Raw genomic sequence first — 15,885 nt, 5'->3', positions numbered from 1 at the left:
CGAATTTCATTTTTCGATAACATAATAAAATAACGAAAACAGCAATAATAATTGCAAACTGAAACAATCATGTAATTAATTTTCGTTCGTCTTTTTTCTTGTTCTGAATATGTTACAAATATTCAGGTTAAACAGCTAAAAATAGTCTATAATGATCGGTCAGAGGAGTTCCGTTGAAAGTGTCCTAGAAAAAATTATAGCAAAAGTTGAAGCAGAATCAAATCAAAAAAATACAGGTATTAAGTTGACCATAAAACGAAAACTCAATAATTCAAAACATGATTCGAATAAAAGAGCGAAATTACATGAATCCCTTGATGAGGCGACACACTGTCGTATTTGCTACGATTCTTCTCACCAATTACCCATTACATATCCCTGCAAGTGTAAGGTTAGCTAATCATCGCTACTTTTAATATTCCAAGGAAATTAAAAAATAAAACGAATTAAATTTTTTCAAGGGAACCATGGGTGCAATCCATTTGAAGTGTCTAGAACATTGGCTAGAGGAAAGTAATAGAAATAGCTGCGAATTATGTGGACACCAGTTCGAGATCAGACGAACTCCTCGTTACCATGTTCTACATTCTATATTAATTTGGGTGTGTCTTAATCAACAGCAACATCAATTGTATGTTCGAAGTTTGAAGGCCGATTTACTTCGGAGCATTATTATTACGCCTATGGCGATAGGATGTTCTTACATTTGTATAGTCGCGGCCGATTTTTACGCCAAAAATAATTACGATAGCTTTCCACCAGCGCGATGGTCAACTTATTTGTTATTAGCTATGATGTCTCTGTTGCTCTTCTCTTATTTTATATGGATGTACATGGCGATACAGTATCATCAGAAGATCTGGTTTTATTGGTGGCAAAAGACAAGTACAGTAAGAGTTATATTGAATCCAGAAAATAGAACTTCAATAAACTACAAGTCTAATGTATCACAAGTTTAACAATTACTGAACACTTATACCCGTAACAATGAATACTTTTACGATAGTCATTAGGATGCTCTTCTTTTGATTGAAATTTTTCCTCGACTTAATTGGGATATATATATACGCACCTTGCTTCCATCCGAAACTTTCTTCACCCATATCTATAAAATGAGGAAATTATAATTTAAGAAAAAGATTATAATAAAAAGGAAGAAATTTTATGAATTTGTTGATAATCATTTACATACAGCTTCAGTTCCTATCGCCGAAATATTTGCAGCGAACCTAGTTAAATCTTTTCCTTCTACGTACACTGGTTGTCCACGATGGAACCTATAATTTTCTTGATTTAGATAGATAATTACAAAAATAAAAATCAAAATTACCATCGTCTTTCATGTAGAAGTTTGCCATCTTCTATCCTAGTCTCTATTATTGGGGTATCAGAGGGTGGAGGAATATGTTGAGAAGGCATGTTTACTGTATTATAATGTGGTAGTATTGCTGCAAATAATGATTTCCAGTTAATTCATGTACATTACTTTGGAATTTTTAGTCAGTACCTGGTTTTCGAATAGTGGTCAGTACTTTACCGCGACTAATAGCTTTTAAATCGCTCTCTATCTCTTTTTCATCTAACAAATAGTTCAATTGCGCGGGAGGCGGTTTCCTCCGTTTCTCTACTTTCTCAGGTACAGGATCGTTTGGTCGCCTTCGTAATTTTCTTGTCATTACAGGTTTCACCTTAATAAGTAGAAAAATAAATATATGATATAATGAAGAGTGAAACTGCTATTTGTATCAGATTTATACCTCCATTGAATCGCCAGTGAGTTCCATTGTGTGTCGATCAGATTCAATCATTTTCCGTTTTTCTTCCATATCTGTTAATAAGTTCTCCTTTAAATCTATTTTCTTTTCCTCAAATTCCTTCACTGCTGCTTTTTTTTCTAATATATAGTCCCGTTCTACCCATTCTGTCAAATAATCACGGTAAATTACATTCAATCGTAATCTGTAAATAAACAATTTAATTAAAGGAACAATTACATAGTAATTCCACTCAAAATGAATATTATACTTAATGCGAACCTTTCTTTGTACTGGGTTTCCAAGCGTTTTAATTTTCGATTATACTCTGGATGTGTGCCATCCTTTAACTGCTGTAGTTGTTTCTTTAAACTAGCTAACTTATCTTGATAAACTCTGAAAAATCTGAATGTAACTCACCATTGATCAAAGAATTGACATAAATTTATTTACTTACTGCTCCTTTATTTCTGTATACTCTTCAGATTTGCCAAGATCTGTCTCGCTTGCCTCCTCAGTATCTAGAAATTTATAAATTGCCTGTTTATAAAAGTATTAATTACAAAAATATATTTTTAACGAATTAATTGTACCTTCATCACTTTCATCTTGTTCTTCAGCATCTCTGTCATCTTCCAAATACTCGTCGTTGTCTTCATCAATATCATAATCGTCCTGACCATACATGGTCGAAAACGGAGAATCCTGATACGACATTTTACAGTACAATAAACATTTCTTAATATTTCATTAACAATACTAGATATTTTAAGCCAGTTTGAAAAACAAATAGCTGTGTACAATTAAGGTTATTTATATATCTACAATGCCATTTACAACAATACTATGAAGTTTCAATTTTCATAATATGTGGAACTCATTTTGATAATAAAATAACTGTAAATAGATCACTATTATGTGATAGGAATAATATATAATATGAAATCGTATATGTTATTCTTGGAATGTATAAACAAACATATATGTAATTGATCAGCTGTGGAACATTTGATGAAAATATCATTAAGGCTGTTTTAATACAACGATACTTTCGCGAGTTTTTAGTAAATCATTTCATAATTTCAACTGGTAGAAAAAACGTGTAGCGAAAGAGATATTTGAAAATTTATTATAATAATTTAATATAACGATATATAGAATATTATAATAATTTAAACAAAAGTACAGTTCATTTAGGGTTTATGCATAAGACTAATATACATGGAAATTAAATATAAAAATTTGGAAAAACTATACATTCATTAGGAATATTAATATCAATTAACAAAGGAAACGCTTAATTCCAATATTTGTTAATTTTAATCAATATTTCAAAAAATATCGTCCTTCTTTTACACATACTTTTATTGGATCTTAAAATGCAGATTATTTTGCGATAATGTTTTTCGAACAATTAGAATTCATTAAACGATAAAAATTCATTACCTTATATTATTTTAAATAATAATCCATCAAATTTTCGAAAATTGCACGTTTTCATACTTCATGCTTTCATGCACCTGACTAAATTTAGAACTATATAGTAATTATGAGAATTCAAATGCTATTGGCAAAGCATGCAATTGGCAATACTTTTTAACGTACTTCGCAGTTGTATAGTTACAGTTTTAAAATGAATGCACGAGTGATGAAACGAATTTAAATGTAACATATTCATTTTGTTCTGTATGTTTCTAAATTACGCCGTTTTCCGGATACTCTGTCAGATAATACTTTGAATGTACGCTATCCAAGCTTGTGCCAATTGCCATTGGAAATACACAACAGGATTATTGAAATTTGGCGGCAGCATAACCTTATGGTGACCTTAGTGGGAAAGTTTATAAATGATTTTTTCTTATCTCATATATTTTAATATCCTGTGTAAAATATGAAAGAACTAGGGGAAGTTAGCTGTGAGGTAATTCACAATATCAATGGAATTTCCTATTTTATTTTCTTAAAAATATGCTATGAAAATATTTACTCGGTTATTGTAATATTTATTTGTATATTATAAAAGGCAATATCACTCTTAATCTAATAACAATATTATTTTTGTGTAGATACGCAGTGTTGTAGATATTCAGCACTCTATAACAAAATGTTTAAATAACGTAAAAGGAGATGACAGTGGACCATCAAATGGTTCGCAAATATATAATGATCTTGATGGTGTTTATGGAGGTTTTCTAAATGATGCCACGTATGCTTGGCTAAGTTATGGTTGCCATTTAGTAGTTCTTAATGCAAAAACTGGTGAAAGTACCAGTTCGTGGACCTTCCGAGGGAAAATCACTTGTGTTTGTCAATTTCCTGCTCAGTGTGGGGAACTACCATTGCTCCTTGTTGGTTTGGACAATGAAGCAACTAGAATTAAAGATTCCGTGGGTTTATTGTGTATCTTTGATTGTACTTCCTCTCGTGTTTTAAGAGCTATTAAAGTAGGTATTGAAATACGATAAGTTCCTAAATTATGTGGTATTTAGAATGAAATGTTCATGATATAATATATTATGTACAGATGCCAGCTGGTGTAGAACAAGTTTGTATTGTATCTGGTGCAACAGATTGGGAAGGATTTAATGACAGAAGACCAGACAATATTCTTATGCAAATGGATGGTATAGCTTGTGTAGTATTACGCAATCTTCATCATCTCATGATTGATCTTCAGAGATCTACTTGGGAGGATCCTGATTTATCTGTTACAATGGATGAAATTTCTCCAGCTGAAATACAATTCTTAACAACTAAAGACTCTTTTCATAGAAACAGTAGCAAACACATGACTTGTAATTTGCTAACTCAACGTAAGTATAACATAAACAACACTCTGTTTTTGTTGTTTCTTTATCCTACTTTAATATACATGATTACATTTTTTACATTTGTAGGTATAGAAAAGCACATTGGTTTTAATAGAGAAAATTTTGAATTGAATTCTTTTCTAGACGAAAAATTAACAAATACTATAATTAGCTCAATGAAAATTGGTTGTTTAATATCAGGATGTCTAGGCAGAGTGATAATATGGCAGAATGATGGTTCTGTGGGATGGATTAGCGTACCCGTGGATGAAACCATGATAATAACACATTTAGCATTATTAGAACCAACAGATGATCCTAGACCTTTCTACTATTTGTGGGTTGTTTTCCAAGACGATTCATTTAAGATGCCTCCTATCTTGAGAATGTTTGCCTTATTGTTCCAACGAAAATACTGTGACAGAGGAACTAATTTATATTTTAATCTGGAAGGAGAGCCTAGCCTTAAATTCGAGATTGAATTAGACCCAAAAGATAGAGTGGTTAGTTTGTCTACGTTCGAAAGAGGAACTAATCTGGACCAAACAGAGTCAGAATGTAGGAAAGGTGAAGACAGTTTGCTTCTAATTTCAACTACTAATAGAACTTTATTATTTGATTTGAATCAATGGTACAAGGAACAAATGCCTCAAACTCTCAGTGAATGCAAGAATCCAAATAGTATATTGTCCTGTTATAATACAAATCACAGGGCCTGCAACATAACTGGCAAAGAGATAATAAGTTGTGCCTATATTCCTCGCACTTTACAAGAATTTCCTAATAATAGTTTAAACTCATCAGAAGAATTATTTTACCCAAATTCTTTGTTCTTTGAATGGATAGAGTTAAGTTTGTCAAAATTAACATTTTGGTATACTAGAGGAGTCCAAGCTGAATTACTTCGTGAAATTGCCCTTGCAGGGCCTATCATGCTAACGCAACCTTCTGAAATGTTTCACAAGTGTCTCTCCGTTGGTTTGACTCCGTTCAACACAGAAATTTCATTTTCTAGCGATCATAACGCTCAGAGGGATATGTTATTATCGCTTTGTCTGGAGCAACGTTGGGCGACTTTCTTGATCAAGTGTGCCAAAGAATGGTCAGATGGAAGTGCCGCCTACATGTATCCAAGTTTCTTAAAGTGGGGAATACAGCGCGCGTCTTCCATAAAAATGATTGCTGATCGTCTATGTATTCCTCTATTTGATCAATCAGGTAATAACATAGGCGAATCCGAAGTAAAAACGTTGAGATTTTGTTACCAACAATTGGAATGTTTATCTAATGTAGTAGCTAAGTTACCTTTTGAAACAAGCAGTTTAATCAAGCAACGAAGAGCACTAAAGCGAGTATCTATGTACTTCCAAGTATTATTATGGTTTTACGACGTGGGTTTGTTACCCGAATCAGAATGTCTAGAGGAAGGTCCTTTACCAATGTCTCTTGCTCTGAAAATTCCATATCCATTCGAAAAATTGTTTTCTCTGTACAAAGAAAAACGAGAATCGATTAAAGACAATAATGCAAAAGAAGGAAGTGAAGAGGTGCTTTTCATAGATGAATTGATAGCTCGAGAGTGTCCTGCCTTGAATTTACAGTGGGAAAGAGAAGCTGGAGAAGTGAATACCAATGGCTATTATCCTCCACCCTCTTTGCAGTCGTTACTGAGGAGTTACTTGACTGACTGCGATCAGACAGAGTCAAATGAGATAGAATGTAAACATCAGATCACTATATACCTTCTAATGGATTTAGCTATGTTGTTACAGGGTTCCTATCCTGGAGTTGATCAATTGATCAAATATCCTTCATCTTTCAAGATGAGTCCAAGCCTCATAAAACTTACCCAAGCATTCTGGCTTCTAGATCATGAGGATTACCAAGGTTTCTTGGACATGATGACTGGTCAATTAGTCAGTGATTCTGATGTCAAAGACTGGCATCATAAACTTGTGCTAAAAACACTGATAAGAAACAGTCAGCACAAGTTAGCTTTAATGTATCTGCGCATAAAGAAACCTCCTTTGTCATCCTTTCAAGAACAAAGCACATTAATAAGTTTATCAGTGGAGCATGGTTTGGTTCAATCTGCTTTTCATCATAGACTGCAGTCACATTATACACAGCTACTAATGTGTTTCTTTCAATCCTGCAAGAATTATAATAAACTCGGCGATATTTTACATTTGGCCTTGGATACTGAAGAAGAGGAAATGTTTGTCAAGTTTCTGGAGGATTCCAAGTCTGAAGACATAAAATTATTGTATTACTTGCAACGTTGTCGTTATATGGAAGCCAATAGTGGAAACACTACTACTTGGTCCAATTCTGTTGCTTCAAAGAACATGCATTTTGATATGTTAAATGCCTACAATGCAACTTTACCTAATATAGTGAAGCGATTTTCCATGAACATGGGTAAAAGTAATCTAGATACAGATTTAGAGTCCAGATATCCCAGACCTATGACCCACAACAAAAGTTGTCAGAAAACTGCAAATATTTATGAAACAGTTATTAGGAAGGCAAAGGAAACGTATGTTAGAACAGAAAAGTCTGTGGTTCCCTTCGTCACTGCCCCTTGTGCCGCGTTAAAGTCATCTAATGACAGGATCAATATAAATTGTGTAATGTCTCCCAAAATGGTACAAATGAATAACAAACGCACTTTGGAACAGGTTATGCATGATGAAGAGAACAGTGGTATGAGAACACCAGAAAGAACAAAACGTAGGAAGTTGCTGGATGATAGCGAAGCAGCTTTGAGTGCTGCATTTAGTACCCCATTGGTAAAACGGAAAATATCCACCAATAGGGATATTCCGATTGAAACTCCGCATTCTATTTTAAAAATTCGGCAGCTTATAAGATCTTCGACGTCTCCAATTGCTGCTAGCCTACAGGATGAAATCACAGGTAGTCCAGTGTCGGACAGGGAGCATAAAGTTAATAGACAGATACGATTCAATATTAGTCAGTCAAAGAACAGCTGTTCTCATGGTGAAGTTAGCAGAGAAGAAGAATTTTCTAAACTTAATACGTCTGATCAAAACGATGAAGTGTTCGTGAGTCCAGCGACAAGTGAAAAGTGTCTGATTGATAGTCCAGTTTTATCAGATAGTAGTTATACTTGCAAAAATGTATATACAGCTCGGCCTAGACCGAGTCTTAGAAGAACTTACTTACAAACGTCTACAGAATCCATAAATGAGTCTTTGTCCAATTGTTCAAAGACAAAAAATTCCGCAAATTCTCGTTTGAGCGTTCCTTCAGTCAATATATTGAATAATCGCTCATTAACGAACACGCCGCAGGTATCCAAAAGATTATCTACTTTATCTTCCTCTAGTTATTCCCCTGCGGTTCTCTCTCCAGATAGTAGCTTTGAGATAAAAGTTCCTTCAAGAAGGTCCGATAAGAGTGACCTTCAGCGCACCTTGAAAACCCCTAAACAAGAGAATACTAATCATAATTCTCTTATAGCCTCAACACCTATGACAAAGGATTCTAGCCCTGAAAAACCGCGACACAGTTCGGAGGAATCAATTACCACAGAAGTCGAAGAGGACATTGTTCCAGAAGCATTTTATGAAAATAGAGAGAAGACCTCGGAAAATATAGATCAATCAAATCATTTAGAACTACGTAACAGTAAAAAATTAAAGGAAGATGTTTCGAGCTCTAAAGTTTTGGAAAATATTAATGAAGATCATGAAGAAGATGAAGAGGAATATAAAAGTCTTTCTACGAATAATGTAAGTTGTTTAGAGAACAAAGAACAACACCATCGATCATTTCATGAAAAATTACCGAATGAATTTGAGCACGATGTTGAAAAACACGTTAGTTCTAAAAATGGTGTACTATTCGACATCACTGACGATGAATCCTCACATGATAGCGATGAGGTATTCTTAGTTCTTGATGAACCGGAGAGTAAAGAAAAACAAGGTTCAAAAACAGTACCAATGAATACAGACAACATCTTTGACGCTTCAAATATCACAGATGATGAATCTGATTCCAGCATAGAAATATTAGATAATCTTCAAAGAAATACTGCACATCTGGATAAAGAAGAAAATATACGTGACCAATCCAGATTTTCCCAGAAGAAGGAAGAAAATGCAGAGGAACAGGAGACAAAGGACAAGTCGATTCGACTTGATAACAATAATTCTAATTATAGAAGAACTAGGAGGAACTCAGTTCGAGGTTCATCAGATCATATAGAACCAAAAGACATTGATAATACTTCCAATTTAGACTCTGAATCCCTAGAAATCACACCTAGAATGACCAGATCACGTCGAGCTTCATCCGTATCGAAAGAAACTAATATGTCTCCTTTAAATTCACCTTGCAAGGTTCTTGCAAAGACGCCGCGGTCGAGACGAGCGAGTTCGTTGGTGAAAGAAGTATTAATTGCTTCTGTAGCACCTGCAGATGAAAGTGTGAAGCAGATAGCCTCTTCTGGATCAGATGGATCATCTGGGATTTCGTCGCCAAGGAAAATCAGGGGCAGGAGGGCATCTTCTGTTGCCAAGGATATTTCCATAGAGGCAAAAAGTGAGGAAGCTAAAGTTCCAGTGAGAAGGAGTTTAAGACGTTCTGCCTCAATACAAAAGGAGCTACCAGAAATTAGTGAGAAAAAGGTTCAAACAGAAACTAAGAGCTCAAATACCAAACAATCCTCAGGAGGAGCAAATAAATCGAATACAATCTCAATTCGATCAAGAAGGGAATCTCAAACAAGTGAACAGGATCAGGAAGAGCCTAGTATTGTTAAGTCATCAAGGAGACGAGGTAGTTCTGTACCTAAAGAGCCAGTCAACGTGGTAAGAACAACTCGAAGGTCTAGCAGCGTAGCTAAGGAAATTGTCTCAAAGGAGTTTGGACTATCATCAGAATCTGTAAAAGAACAGTATTTGGTAGAAAAGGCAGTAAGCAAACCAGCTGCAAACACACGTAGTCGTAGGTCCTCAATACAATCAATACCGGAAGAGCTTGAAGAAATTCTAAGCGTACCATTAAAAGAAAGAGTCTCCACTACGAACAAGAGGCAAGAGGCTGCACGGAATCCTCGACTGAGAAGAGCAGCAAGCATGGAATTATCTCAAGTAGAAACAAGGAGAAAAACCAGAAGTGCCCGTAGCAAGGAAATCTTTGAAGAGACAATAATGGAGGAAGAAGGGACAGAAACCATAAGTCCAATAGACGATTCTCAGAAAGTTTCTAAGAAGAGGAAACGTGGTGTTTCTGAAACCTCTACTCGAGAAGCGAACGAAACGACGTCAAAACCAAGAAGAGGAACAAAGCAATCAACAAAACAAAATACCAAGGATAAGGCAGCTAATCAGTTTTCTTTTTCACAGCCAGAGAAGACGAATGATCAACCATTGGATCAAGAAGGTACATTCTAGCAATATTTAATTAATATTTATTCATCGAGAAAATTTATTAAGAGAATTGTTTTAAATTTTATTTGCAGCTATTGGAGAAGTTCCAAAATATATGTTTTCACCTCCACATACCAGATCGAAAACTATGGCTTCCGATCATCGTAGGTGGTTACTTTCCAATTAAATTAATTTATTTCTTTTTTAGAATCTGTTATGAGCTTACTTCTTTCTTACCTACACACGCTTCTACACACTCAATACTTTGCAGCTTATTCACTCATGCTTCTAATAGCAGCTAAGAACTTATACTTTATATGCTTCTTTATTACCTTTTAAAAGCACAGAATCAGTATTAACATTTTTTTATTTTTTATACAGATTGAATAATTTCATTCCGATTTTGAGCGAAGATGAGGGGGAGGAAGAGAATGAGGAAGAGACACAGAATAATATACGGAAAACCGCAGAAGTGAAAAAGCCGAACTGTTATCATATACGCCGCTGTAGAATGAAGTTTGTACTACCCGTGAATTCAAAGAGTACAACAAATTAAATATAATTTTACGAAATTTTTTAAAACCTTTTTTTGCACAATCGTATATTCAGTTATCCAATTTTAAATGATTTATAATCTATAATCTATGATAGATCATATACAGTACTTTCTTTCGACAACCATGTACAGTGGATAATATGTAAAAAAATGCAGTTGTTTTTCGAATGACTTAATTACATAGAGAGAAAAAAAAAAATGGATTAGAGATTATGATATGTGGGACCATGTGAAATGAAACTTTTGTTACATCATAATGATGCAAAGTTTATCACAGAGCAAGATCCGTTTCTAAAATACAAAGCAGAGAAAAAGGGGACAGTCTTTTGCTATCGATTTGCTAATATTCAGTATAATGAAAGTTATAGCTATATTTTATCAATGAGTAATCTCATCTGATGCATAACGCTTGGAACATATGTTAATATGGTACTTTGCGAGGTGTATATTTTTTAAAATTAACATGTTTTATTTAGAAGACTATTTTATATAATCTATAAATTTATTTAATCAATTTAATTAGAATTTTCATGCTTATGAAATAAATTGTTTTTTTTTTCTAATTAGTATCATTAAGTTTCCAAAGCATGTGAACAGGTGTATAGAAAGAAATCTTCGTTGATCTGTATCTTCTGAATATTAAACCAGCAAGGAACTTCGGAAATGTATTATAAAAAACAAATAACTCTCTCTCTCTATCTCTGTAAATCATAAGATTCCTTACTTTTATATACTTATTTGGCAAATATATTTGTTACATTAAATTGACCCCTTTTTTTTTAACGCAATAAGTTCATGGAATGAATTATTGTCGTAACGTATATTTATATGGTGGTTTTTGATGAAAATGTGTACCATAACTTTGTAAATAATTTATTAATATACCCATGTATAGCTGTATTCATACAATAAATGTAAAAAAGTATTAATACATATTATTGCTATCGAATAAATTTCCAATCACCATAAATAAGTACCTATAACTTAAATACTGAAGCGACATTAAATAATAATACTACAATTGTGCCGCATCTACATTATAATAGATTAATAAAAATTGTAACACGATCATTCAACTTATATTTCCTAAAGTAAAGCTTACAAAATTATTTAATTTATCAAACATTTGTTTTATACTACGCATTCGTAGCTTCGAATATTTTTCCAGAAAAAACGAAATTCTCGTGTTGCTAATACTAAACTTTGTCTGGTACAAAATGAACGTTATAAATGTCCTCTTTGGCAGTAAATACATATATATTATTGGTTCTGCATCTTAAATAATTAAAAAAAAAGACACATTGCTTTAAGAAGGAAGCAAGGAAAATTTATGCATATGTTAAATCTACATTAAATTTAGAGAGCAGTATTTATGTAATTCGATTAAAATCTGTTTCAAGTAGATCATTTGATATTCAGTCTAAATGGTCAATATTTGTACATCATTGTTTTCTTATTTGATACAATTAAATATAATAGCTGAATCTTTTCTTTTTAATCTTAGTGTGATTGTCTACTTCACTGCTTTGATTCATTCATTTTTTTTTTTGCATAAAAATCTCTTTGATATTATTATATAATATATTATTCTCAAGTTCGATATAAATGTACATGGATAAAGGCAGATGTAAGATTCAGGACGGTGCAACTGGTTATTAAATGCTAATCAGTTTTCGATATTCGTTGACTCCCTTACACCGTACTCTTTCAAAAGGCACATTTATCTCTACATTGCTTTCGTTAAATATATCTTTTCGTAAATGGAAGATAGAAATTTAATTCTATTTCTATATTGATTTTTAAGTTAGTTATGTATATGATATGAGCTTCTACACGTAACTTACGATAAGTAACTTATATCGTTTCTTCATGGCATCGAAAATGTTCTATCGGAAAATAAAGAGAAACTTAATAAACTATTTTTACTGCTGTTTACAACCATCTTTTACACGACGTTTATGCTTTTCTTCATGAGCTTGGGACGGGGATTGCATTTGATTTCTTCGTTGTCCTTGTATAGGCATGTAACATGGAACATCATCGTTCATAAGCTCCTGTGGAGGTGTAGGCAATGCATATGTAGGACTTACTGTGCTACTTGAGCTACTTGAAGTGTTTCTGTGCATACTTCCATTGTATGTAGGATCAATAATTGCAGCTACGTTTTGCACTTCTCTTATATTTTCAACAGACTCATCTAACGTTTGTATTTCTTCAGGATCAGGATATTGTGGATAATTTAATGTTGGTTGTACTCTAGTCTTGCCTTGAGTGCCTTTCAATTCTAATCTATCAGGTCGTTGAGGCTTTTCTGTAAGATTCTGCTCCTCTAATTCTTGAAGTTGCTGCCGTTCTAGTTTTCTCTGCTTTGCTCTTTGTCTCGCTTTCCTTATTTTTGCTCGCTCCTTCTCCTGAAGCATTCGTGCAAGTTCTGCATCCTGTGCTTCCATCGCAATCTTTTGATCTAGCAGTAGTTGTTCATTAACAGGACCATCATGATTATCTATAGCATTTTCTTCTTCTTCCTGCTGCAGCTTTCTTGCTAATTCCTTTATTTAACAGATAAAAATTAAATTATGATAATGAATACTATAGATACATTGTTAGAATATTTTCTGAAATACCTCATCTTTCTCTTCTTGAATGTGTCGTTCGAGCTCAAGCTGTGCAGCTTCGTCGTCCAATCTCAATTGCAGCCTCATTTGCTCTTGCAATTCTCTTTCTCTCTGTCTCTCCTCTCGTTCTAAGGACAATGCAATCTGTTTTGCAACAAGAGCATCTCTTTCCTCTCTAAAATCAGAAACACTTCAATACGACATAAACTTTAACAAATCAATACAATCAAAGGTTCAAATACTAACTGCTGTTGAATATAGGATTGATATCTAAGCTCTTCCAGCTCCTGTTCAACCTTAGCCCTTGGTAAATCCTCTCTAACTTGTGCATTGCGAACTTTGTTGCTTGTGTAGTGTTCCCTAACTATAAGGCACAGTGCAATAAAGATAGTAGCCAATAAAATCAACAATATTTTACAAATAATGTAATATTCTTACTTTCTTCGTCTTGTAGACGATAAGCGAGTGCTCCATCTTCGTGCACCAGCCACTCACGACACACTACAATATTGTCAAAGGAATGCTTATTAGGAATGCCAGGTAAATGAGTAATTCTAATGTAATTGCAATGAGTGACAGAAGGCGTTGAAAAAATGCAACATACCTTCGTTTACTCGGCCTGCCTTCGGTAATGTGTCCGAGCTCAAGACGGATTTCGCCATTTCTTATCGATTAATCGTTGCTTTACGGGTAAGATACTACTTTTCAGCCTACTTTCTTGTTTACAACCACCTTACGGAAAACATACGTTGTTTTTTCTCCATCTTGAATAGGAATGAATAGAATAGAGGTCTGTATTTGTGCTATTCCCACCGTACATGTGCATTTCTCCATTCACGGTGTAGGTAAGAATATCCGTAAAGCACATTGAAGACGTAGTACGAGCTGTGAGTACACATATATACCGACACACTTTCAAGCCAAGCTTCACTGAATCTAAGTGATAGGTACGGTACTACTCGTGAGTTGTGAACAATTTTCTTAGCAATTATTTTATTAAGAAAGCATCCAATTTTTAAATTTAATAAATAAAAATATATTATTCAGTTTCAAGTTAGTGTTAAAACTTTATCAGAAGGATTATATTAAATTAGATTAGGTTGAGATCAGATTTCAGTTCATTTTAAACATATTTAAATAAATAGAAACAATATCACTTAAAATTATTGTTTAAGAAATTGTTGACCCTAAAAATAGCCTGTTATTTTAACGCAATCTAGACATAACTAACCTTTTTGGCAAAATTTCATTATTAAGTGGATTAAACATTAAATTTACAAAAGTTGCCCTTATTTCTTAAAATAAGATTGTAGTCAAATATCCAAACTTAACGTTACTAAAACTGTATATATAATTAAAATTTTCTTAATTCTGTAATAGCATACTAGTATTTTTTGCAACTTCTGTAAAAGTTACTAATATATAGTAATAAATATTGGTTTATTTCATATAGTTGTCTAGAAATATATTTGCAGGAAATTGTCTTAGCAACTGTTAGGTTAAACTCATCACTACTTCATTTAAGATTGCTATGTGGTAGTAATGGCATAGTTGTGGTAGTGTTTGTAGTAAGAGTAGTAAGGCGAGCGTACTCACGTCGAACGTTAGTGAAGTGGATAGTAGAGTTTCCTGTATTAATGTCACTTTTAAATTCAATACATAGTACGGTCTGTAAGACTAAATTCTGTGTTCGCTCATAATGAAAGATGATGACAGATTTCCCTTTACTTAAAAAAAAAAAGAAGTTCTGCACTAATCGTTGCGATGATATCTTTCGTTATCTATAATTTGAATCGTGTTAATAAAAGAATTCACTGAGCAAGATGTGAATCGGAGCGGGACGTATTATCCTGAAGTAGACTATACGTTGTAAATATTATTTAAGGTAGATGTTCCACTATCCAAGGAATTTAATTATGAATTTCATGCATTTTTTTGCATGAAATGAATGTAAAACATAAGATTGATTCGTTAAGTAATGTACATCTTTAATGGATATTTTAATGAGCAATTCTCGTACAGAAATTTAGGAAATAAACAAGTTTCAAGCGAGTGTTCTGTTCTTATATGTGGAAACAAATAATATATTCAAGTATTTGTATAAATGAATTAACTTCTAAGAAAGTAATTTTACAATAAGAAGATACTGATGCTGAAAATCATTTAATCCCTATTTCTTCTGTTGCAGGTAAAGAATTTCATCTCCAAATTTCAAGTGGCTCATGGCAATTCTTCATCCGAAGAACAATGAAAACTCATTTATTATACTTATTAATAAGAGAAATTATATTATTTTGTTAGATTATATTGCATTACTATACAAATAACAATATATTATCTTTATATCATTCTGTATAGCCTGAATTACGTTTAATAAATCGAAAAATACAAGGAAATCAGTGTGTTTTTAATTTAAAAACTGTCAAAAAATTTCCTTTCCTAGTGAGAAAACATCCTCGCCCAAAAATGACGTGAAATTCCATGAATAAATGTACGAGGAAATAATAAAATAGCAATAAAATTTTCATTCCGAAAAATGACGTCATATTCTAAGAATTGTCGAACTTGTGCCACCTCCTATGATGTTATGTTCTCCTGATACAAAACCGAGAAGCTGGGAAAATTTTTTGCGAATTGCTTTAATTTTCGATTTGTAATATTATTTTGACTTCATCTCTTTTGTTTAAATTTGTGGTTTATAGAACTTATTATTTATATGGTGATGGTTTTGATAAATAAAAAAGTTTG

At 33.2% G+C, this 15,885-nt stretch overlaps 4 protein-coding genes across 9 annotated transcripts; 2 read left to right on the top strand and 2 right to left on the bottom strand.

Annotated features, from left to right (window-relative positions):
* The first annotated feature begins 11 nt into the window (after positions 1-11).
* LOC105680244 (E3 ubiquitin-protein ligase MARCH3-like) lies at positions 12-1,169 on the top strand. 2 transcript variants are annotated; one of them, XM_012380824.3, is made up of 2 exons: positions 12-391; positions 462-1,169. In XM_012380824.3, the coding sequence occupies exons 1-2, from the start codon at positions 152-154 to the stop codon at positions 957-959; spliced, it is 738 nt and encodes a 245-aa protein (XP_012236247.1). In that variant the 5' UTR covers positions 12-151; the 3' UTR covers positions 960-1,169. The 2 variants fall into 2 exon arrangements, with proteins under 2 accessions (XP_012236247.1, XP_033174571.1); XM_033318680.1 differs by having other exon boundaries at positions 137-386.
* On the bottom strand, positions 848-2,756 carry LOC100742500 (sin3 histone deacetylase corepressor complex component SDS3). Its single transcript, XM_003486369.4, has 8 exons — positions 2,348-2,756; positions 2,212-2,275; positions 2,037-2,150; positions 1,758-1,959; positions 1,508-1,688; positions 1,331-1,448; positions 1,193-1,277; positions 848-1,105 (listed from the first exon to the last, which is right to left on the bottom strand). The coding sequence occupies exons 1-8, from the start codon at positions 2,469-2,471 to the stop codon at positions 1,010-1,012; spliced, it is 984 nt and encodes a 327-aa protein (XP_003486417.1). The 5' UTR covers positions 2,472-2,756; the 3' UTR covers positions 848-1,009.
* Positions 2,757-3,336: 580 nt separating this feature from the next.
* Positions 3,337-11,560, top strand: LOC100742374 (protein ELYS). 4 transcript variants are annotated; one of them, XM_003486368.4, is made up of 6 exons: positions 3,337-3,675; positions 3,821-4,198; positions 4,279-4,567; positions 4,652-9,979; positions 10,059-10,134; positions 10,348-11,560. In XM_003486368.4, the coding sequence occupies exons 1-6, from the start codon at positions 3,646-3,648 to the stop codon at positions 10,520-10,522; spliced, it is 6,276 nt and encodes a 2,091-aa protein (XP_003486416.1). In that variant the 5' UTR covers positions 3,337-3,645; the 3' UTR covers positions 10,523-11,560. The 4 variants fall into 4 exon arrangements, with proteins under 4 accessions (XP_003486416.1, XP_012236169.1, XP_033174562.1 ...); XM_012380746.3 differs by having other exon boundaries at positions 10,059-10,130; positions 10,348-10,431; XM_033318671.1 differs by lacking the exon at positions 10,348-11,560 and adding an exon at positions 10,238-10,344 and having other exon boundaries at positions 10,059-10,130.
* Positions 11,388-14,031, bottom strand: LOC100742134 (coiled-coil domain-containing protein 50). 2 transcript variants are annotated; one of them, XM_024364767.2, is made up of 5 exons: positions 13,742-14,031; positions 13,576-13,638; positions 13,384-13,501; positions 13,147-13,327; positions 11,388-13,071 (listed from the first exon to the last, which is right to left on the bottom strand). In XM_024364767.2, the coding sequence occupies exons 1-5, from the start codon at positions 13,797-13,799 to the stop codon at positions 12,445-12,447; spliced, it is 1,047 nt and encodes a 348-aa protein (XP_024220535.1). In that variant the 5' UTR covers positions 13,800-14,031; the 3' UTR covers positions 11,388-12,444. The 2 variants fall into 2 exon arrangements, with proteins under 2 accessions (XP_024220535.1, XP_024220537.1); XM_024364769.2 differs by having other exon boundaries at positions 13,147-13,312; positions 13,742-14,030.
* Positions 14,032-15,885: the final 1,854 nt, after the last annotated feature.

Source organism: Bombus impatiens, unplaced genomic scaffold (assembly GCF_000188095.3).
Source record: "Bombus impatiens unplaced genomic scaffold, BIMP_2.2 scf_0107, whole genome shotgun sequence".
In the NCBI taxonomy this organism is placed as follows: domain Eukaryota; kingdom Metazoa; phylum Arthropoda; class Insecta; order Hymenoptera; family Apidae; genus Bombus; species Bombus impatiens.
The sequence above is the reverse complement of the archived record's forward strand: the minus strand, read 5'-3'. Positions and strand labels throughout refer to the sequence as shown.

Coding starts and splice junctions, on each gene's coding strand:
- LOC100742134 (XM_024364767.2), bottom strand. CDS start 13,799: ATGGCGAAATCCGTCTTGAGCTCGGACACATTACCGAAGGCAGGCCGA. Junction 13,502..13,575: donor TCGTCTACAAGACGAAGAAA/GTAAGAATATTA, acceptor TGTGCCTTATAG/TTAGGGAACACTACACAAGC. Junction 13,072..13,146: donor TTCAAGAAGAGAAAGATGAG/GTATTTCAGAAA, acceptor TGTTAAATAAAG/GAATTAGCAAGAAAGCTGCA.
- LOC100742500 (XM_003486369.4), bottom strand. CDS start 2,471: ATGTCGTATCAGGATTCTCCGTTTTCGACCATGTATGGTCAGGACGAT. Junction 1,960..2,036: donor GAAACCCAGTACAAAGAAAG/GTTCGCATTAAG, acceptor GTTTATTTACAG/ATTACGATTGAATGTAATTT. Junction 1,106..1,192: donor CGGCGATAGGAACTGAAGCT/GTATGTAAATGA, acceptor CTCATTTTATAG/ATATGGGTGAAGAAAGTTTC.
- LOC105680244 (XM_012380824.3), top strand. CDS start 152: ATGATCGGTCAGAGGAGTTCCGTTGAAAGTGTCCTAGAAAAAATTATA. Junction 392..461: donor CATATCCCTGCAAGTGTAAG/GTTAGCTAATCA, acceptor AATTTTTTCAAG/GGAACCATGGGTGCAATCCA.
- LOC100742374 (XM_003486368.4), top strand. CDS start 3,646: ATGAAAGAACTAGGGGAAGTTAGCTGTGAG. Junction 3,676..3,820: donor TAGGGGAAGTTAGCTGTGAG/GTAATTCACAAT, acceptor ATTTTTGTGTAG/ATACGCAGTGTTGTAGATAT. Junction 4,199..4,278: donor GTGTTTTAAGAGCTATTAAA/GTAGGTATTGAA, acceptor TATTATGTACAG/ATGCCAGCTGGTGTAGAACA.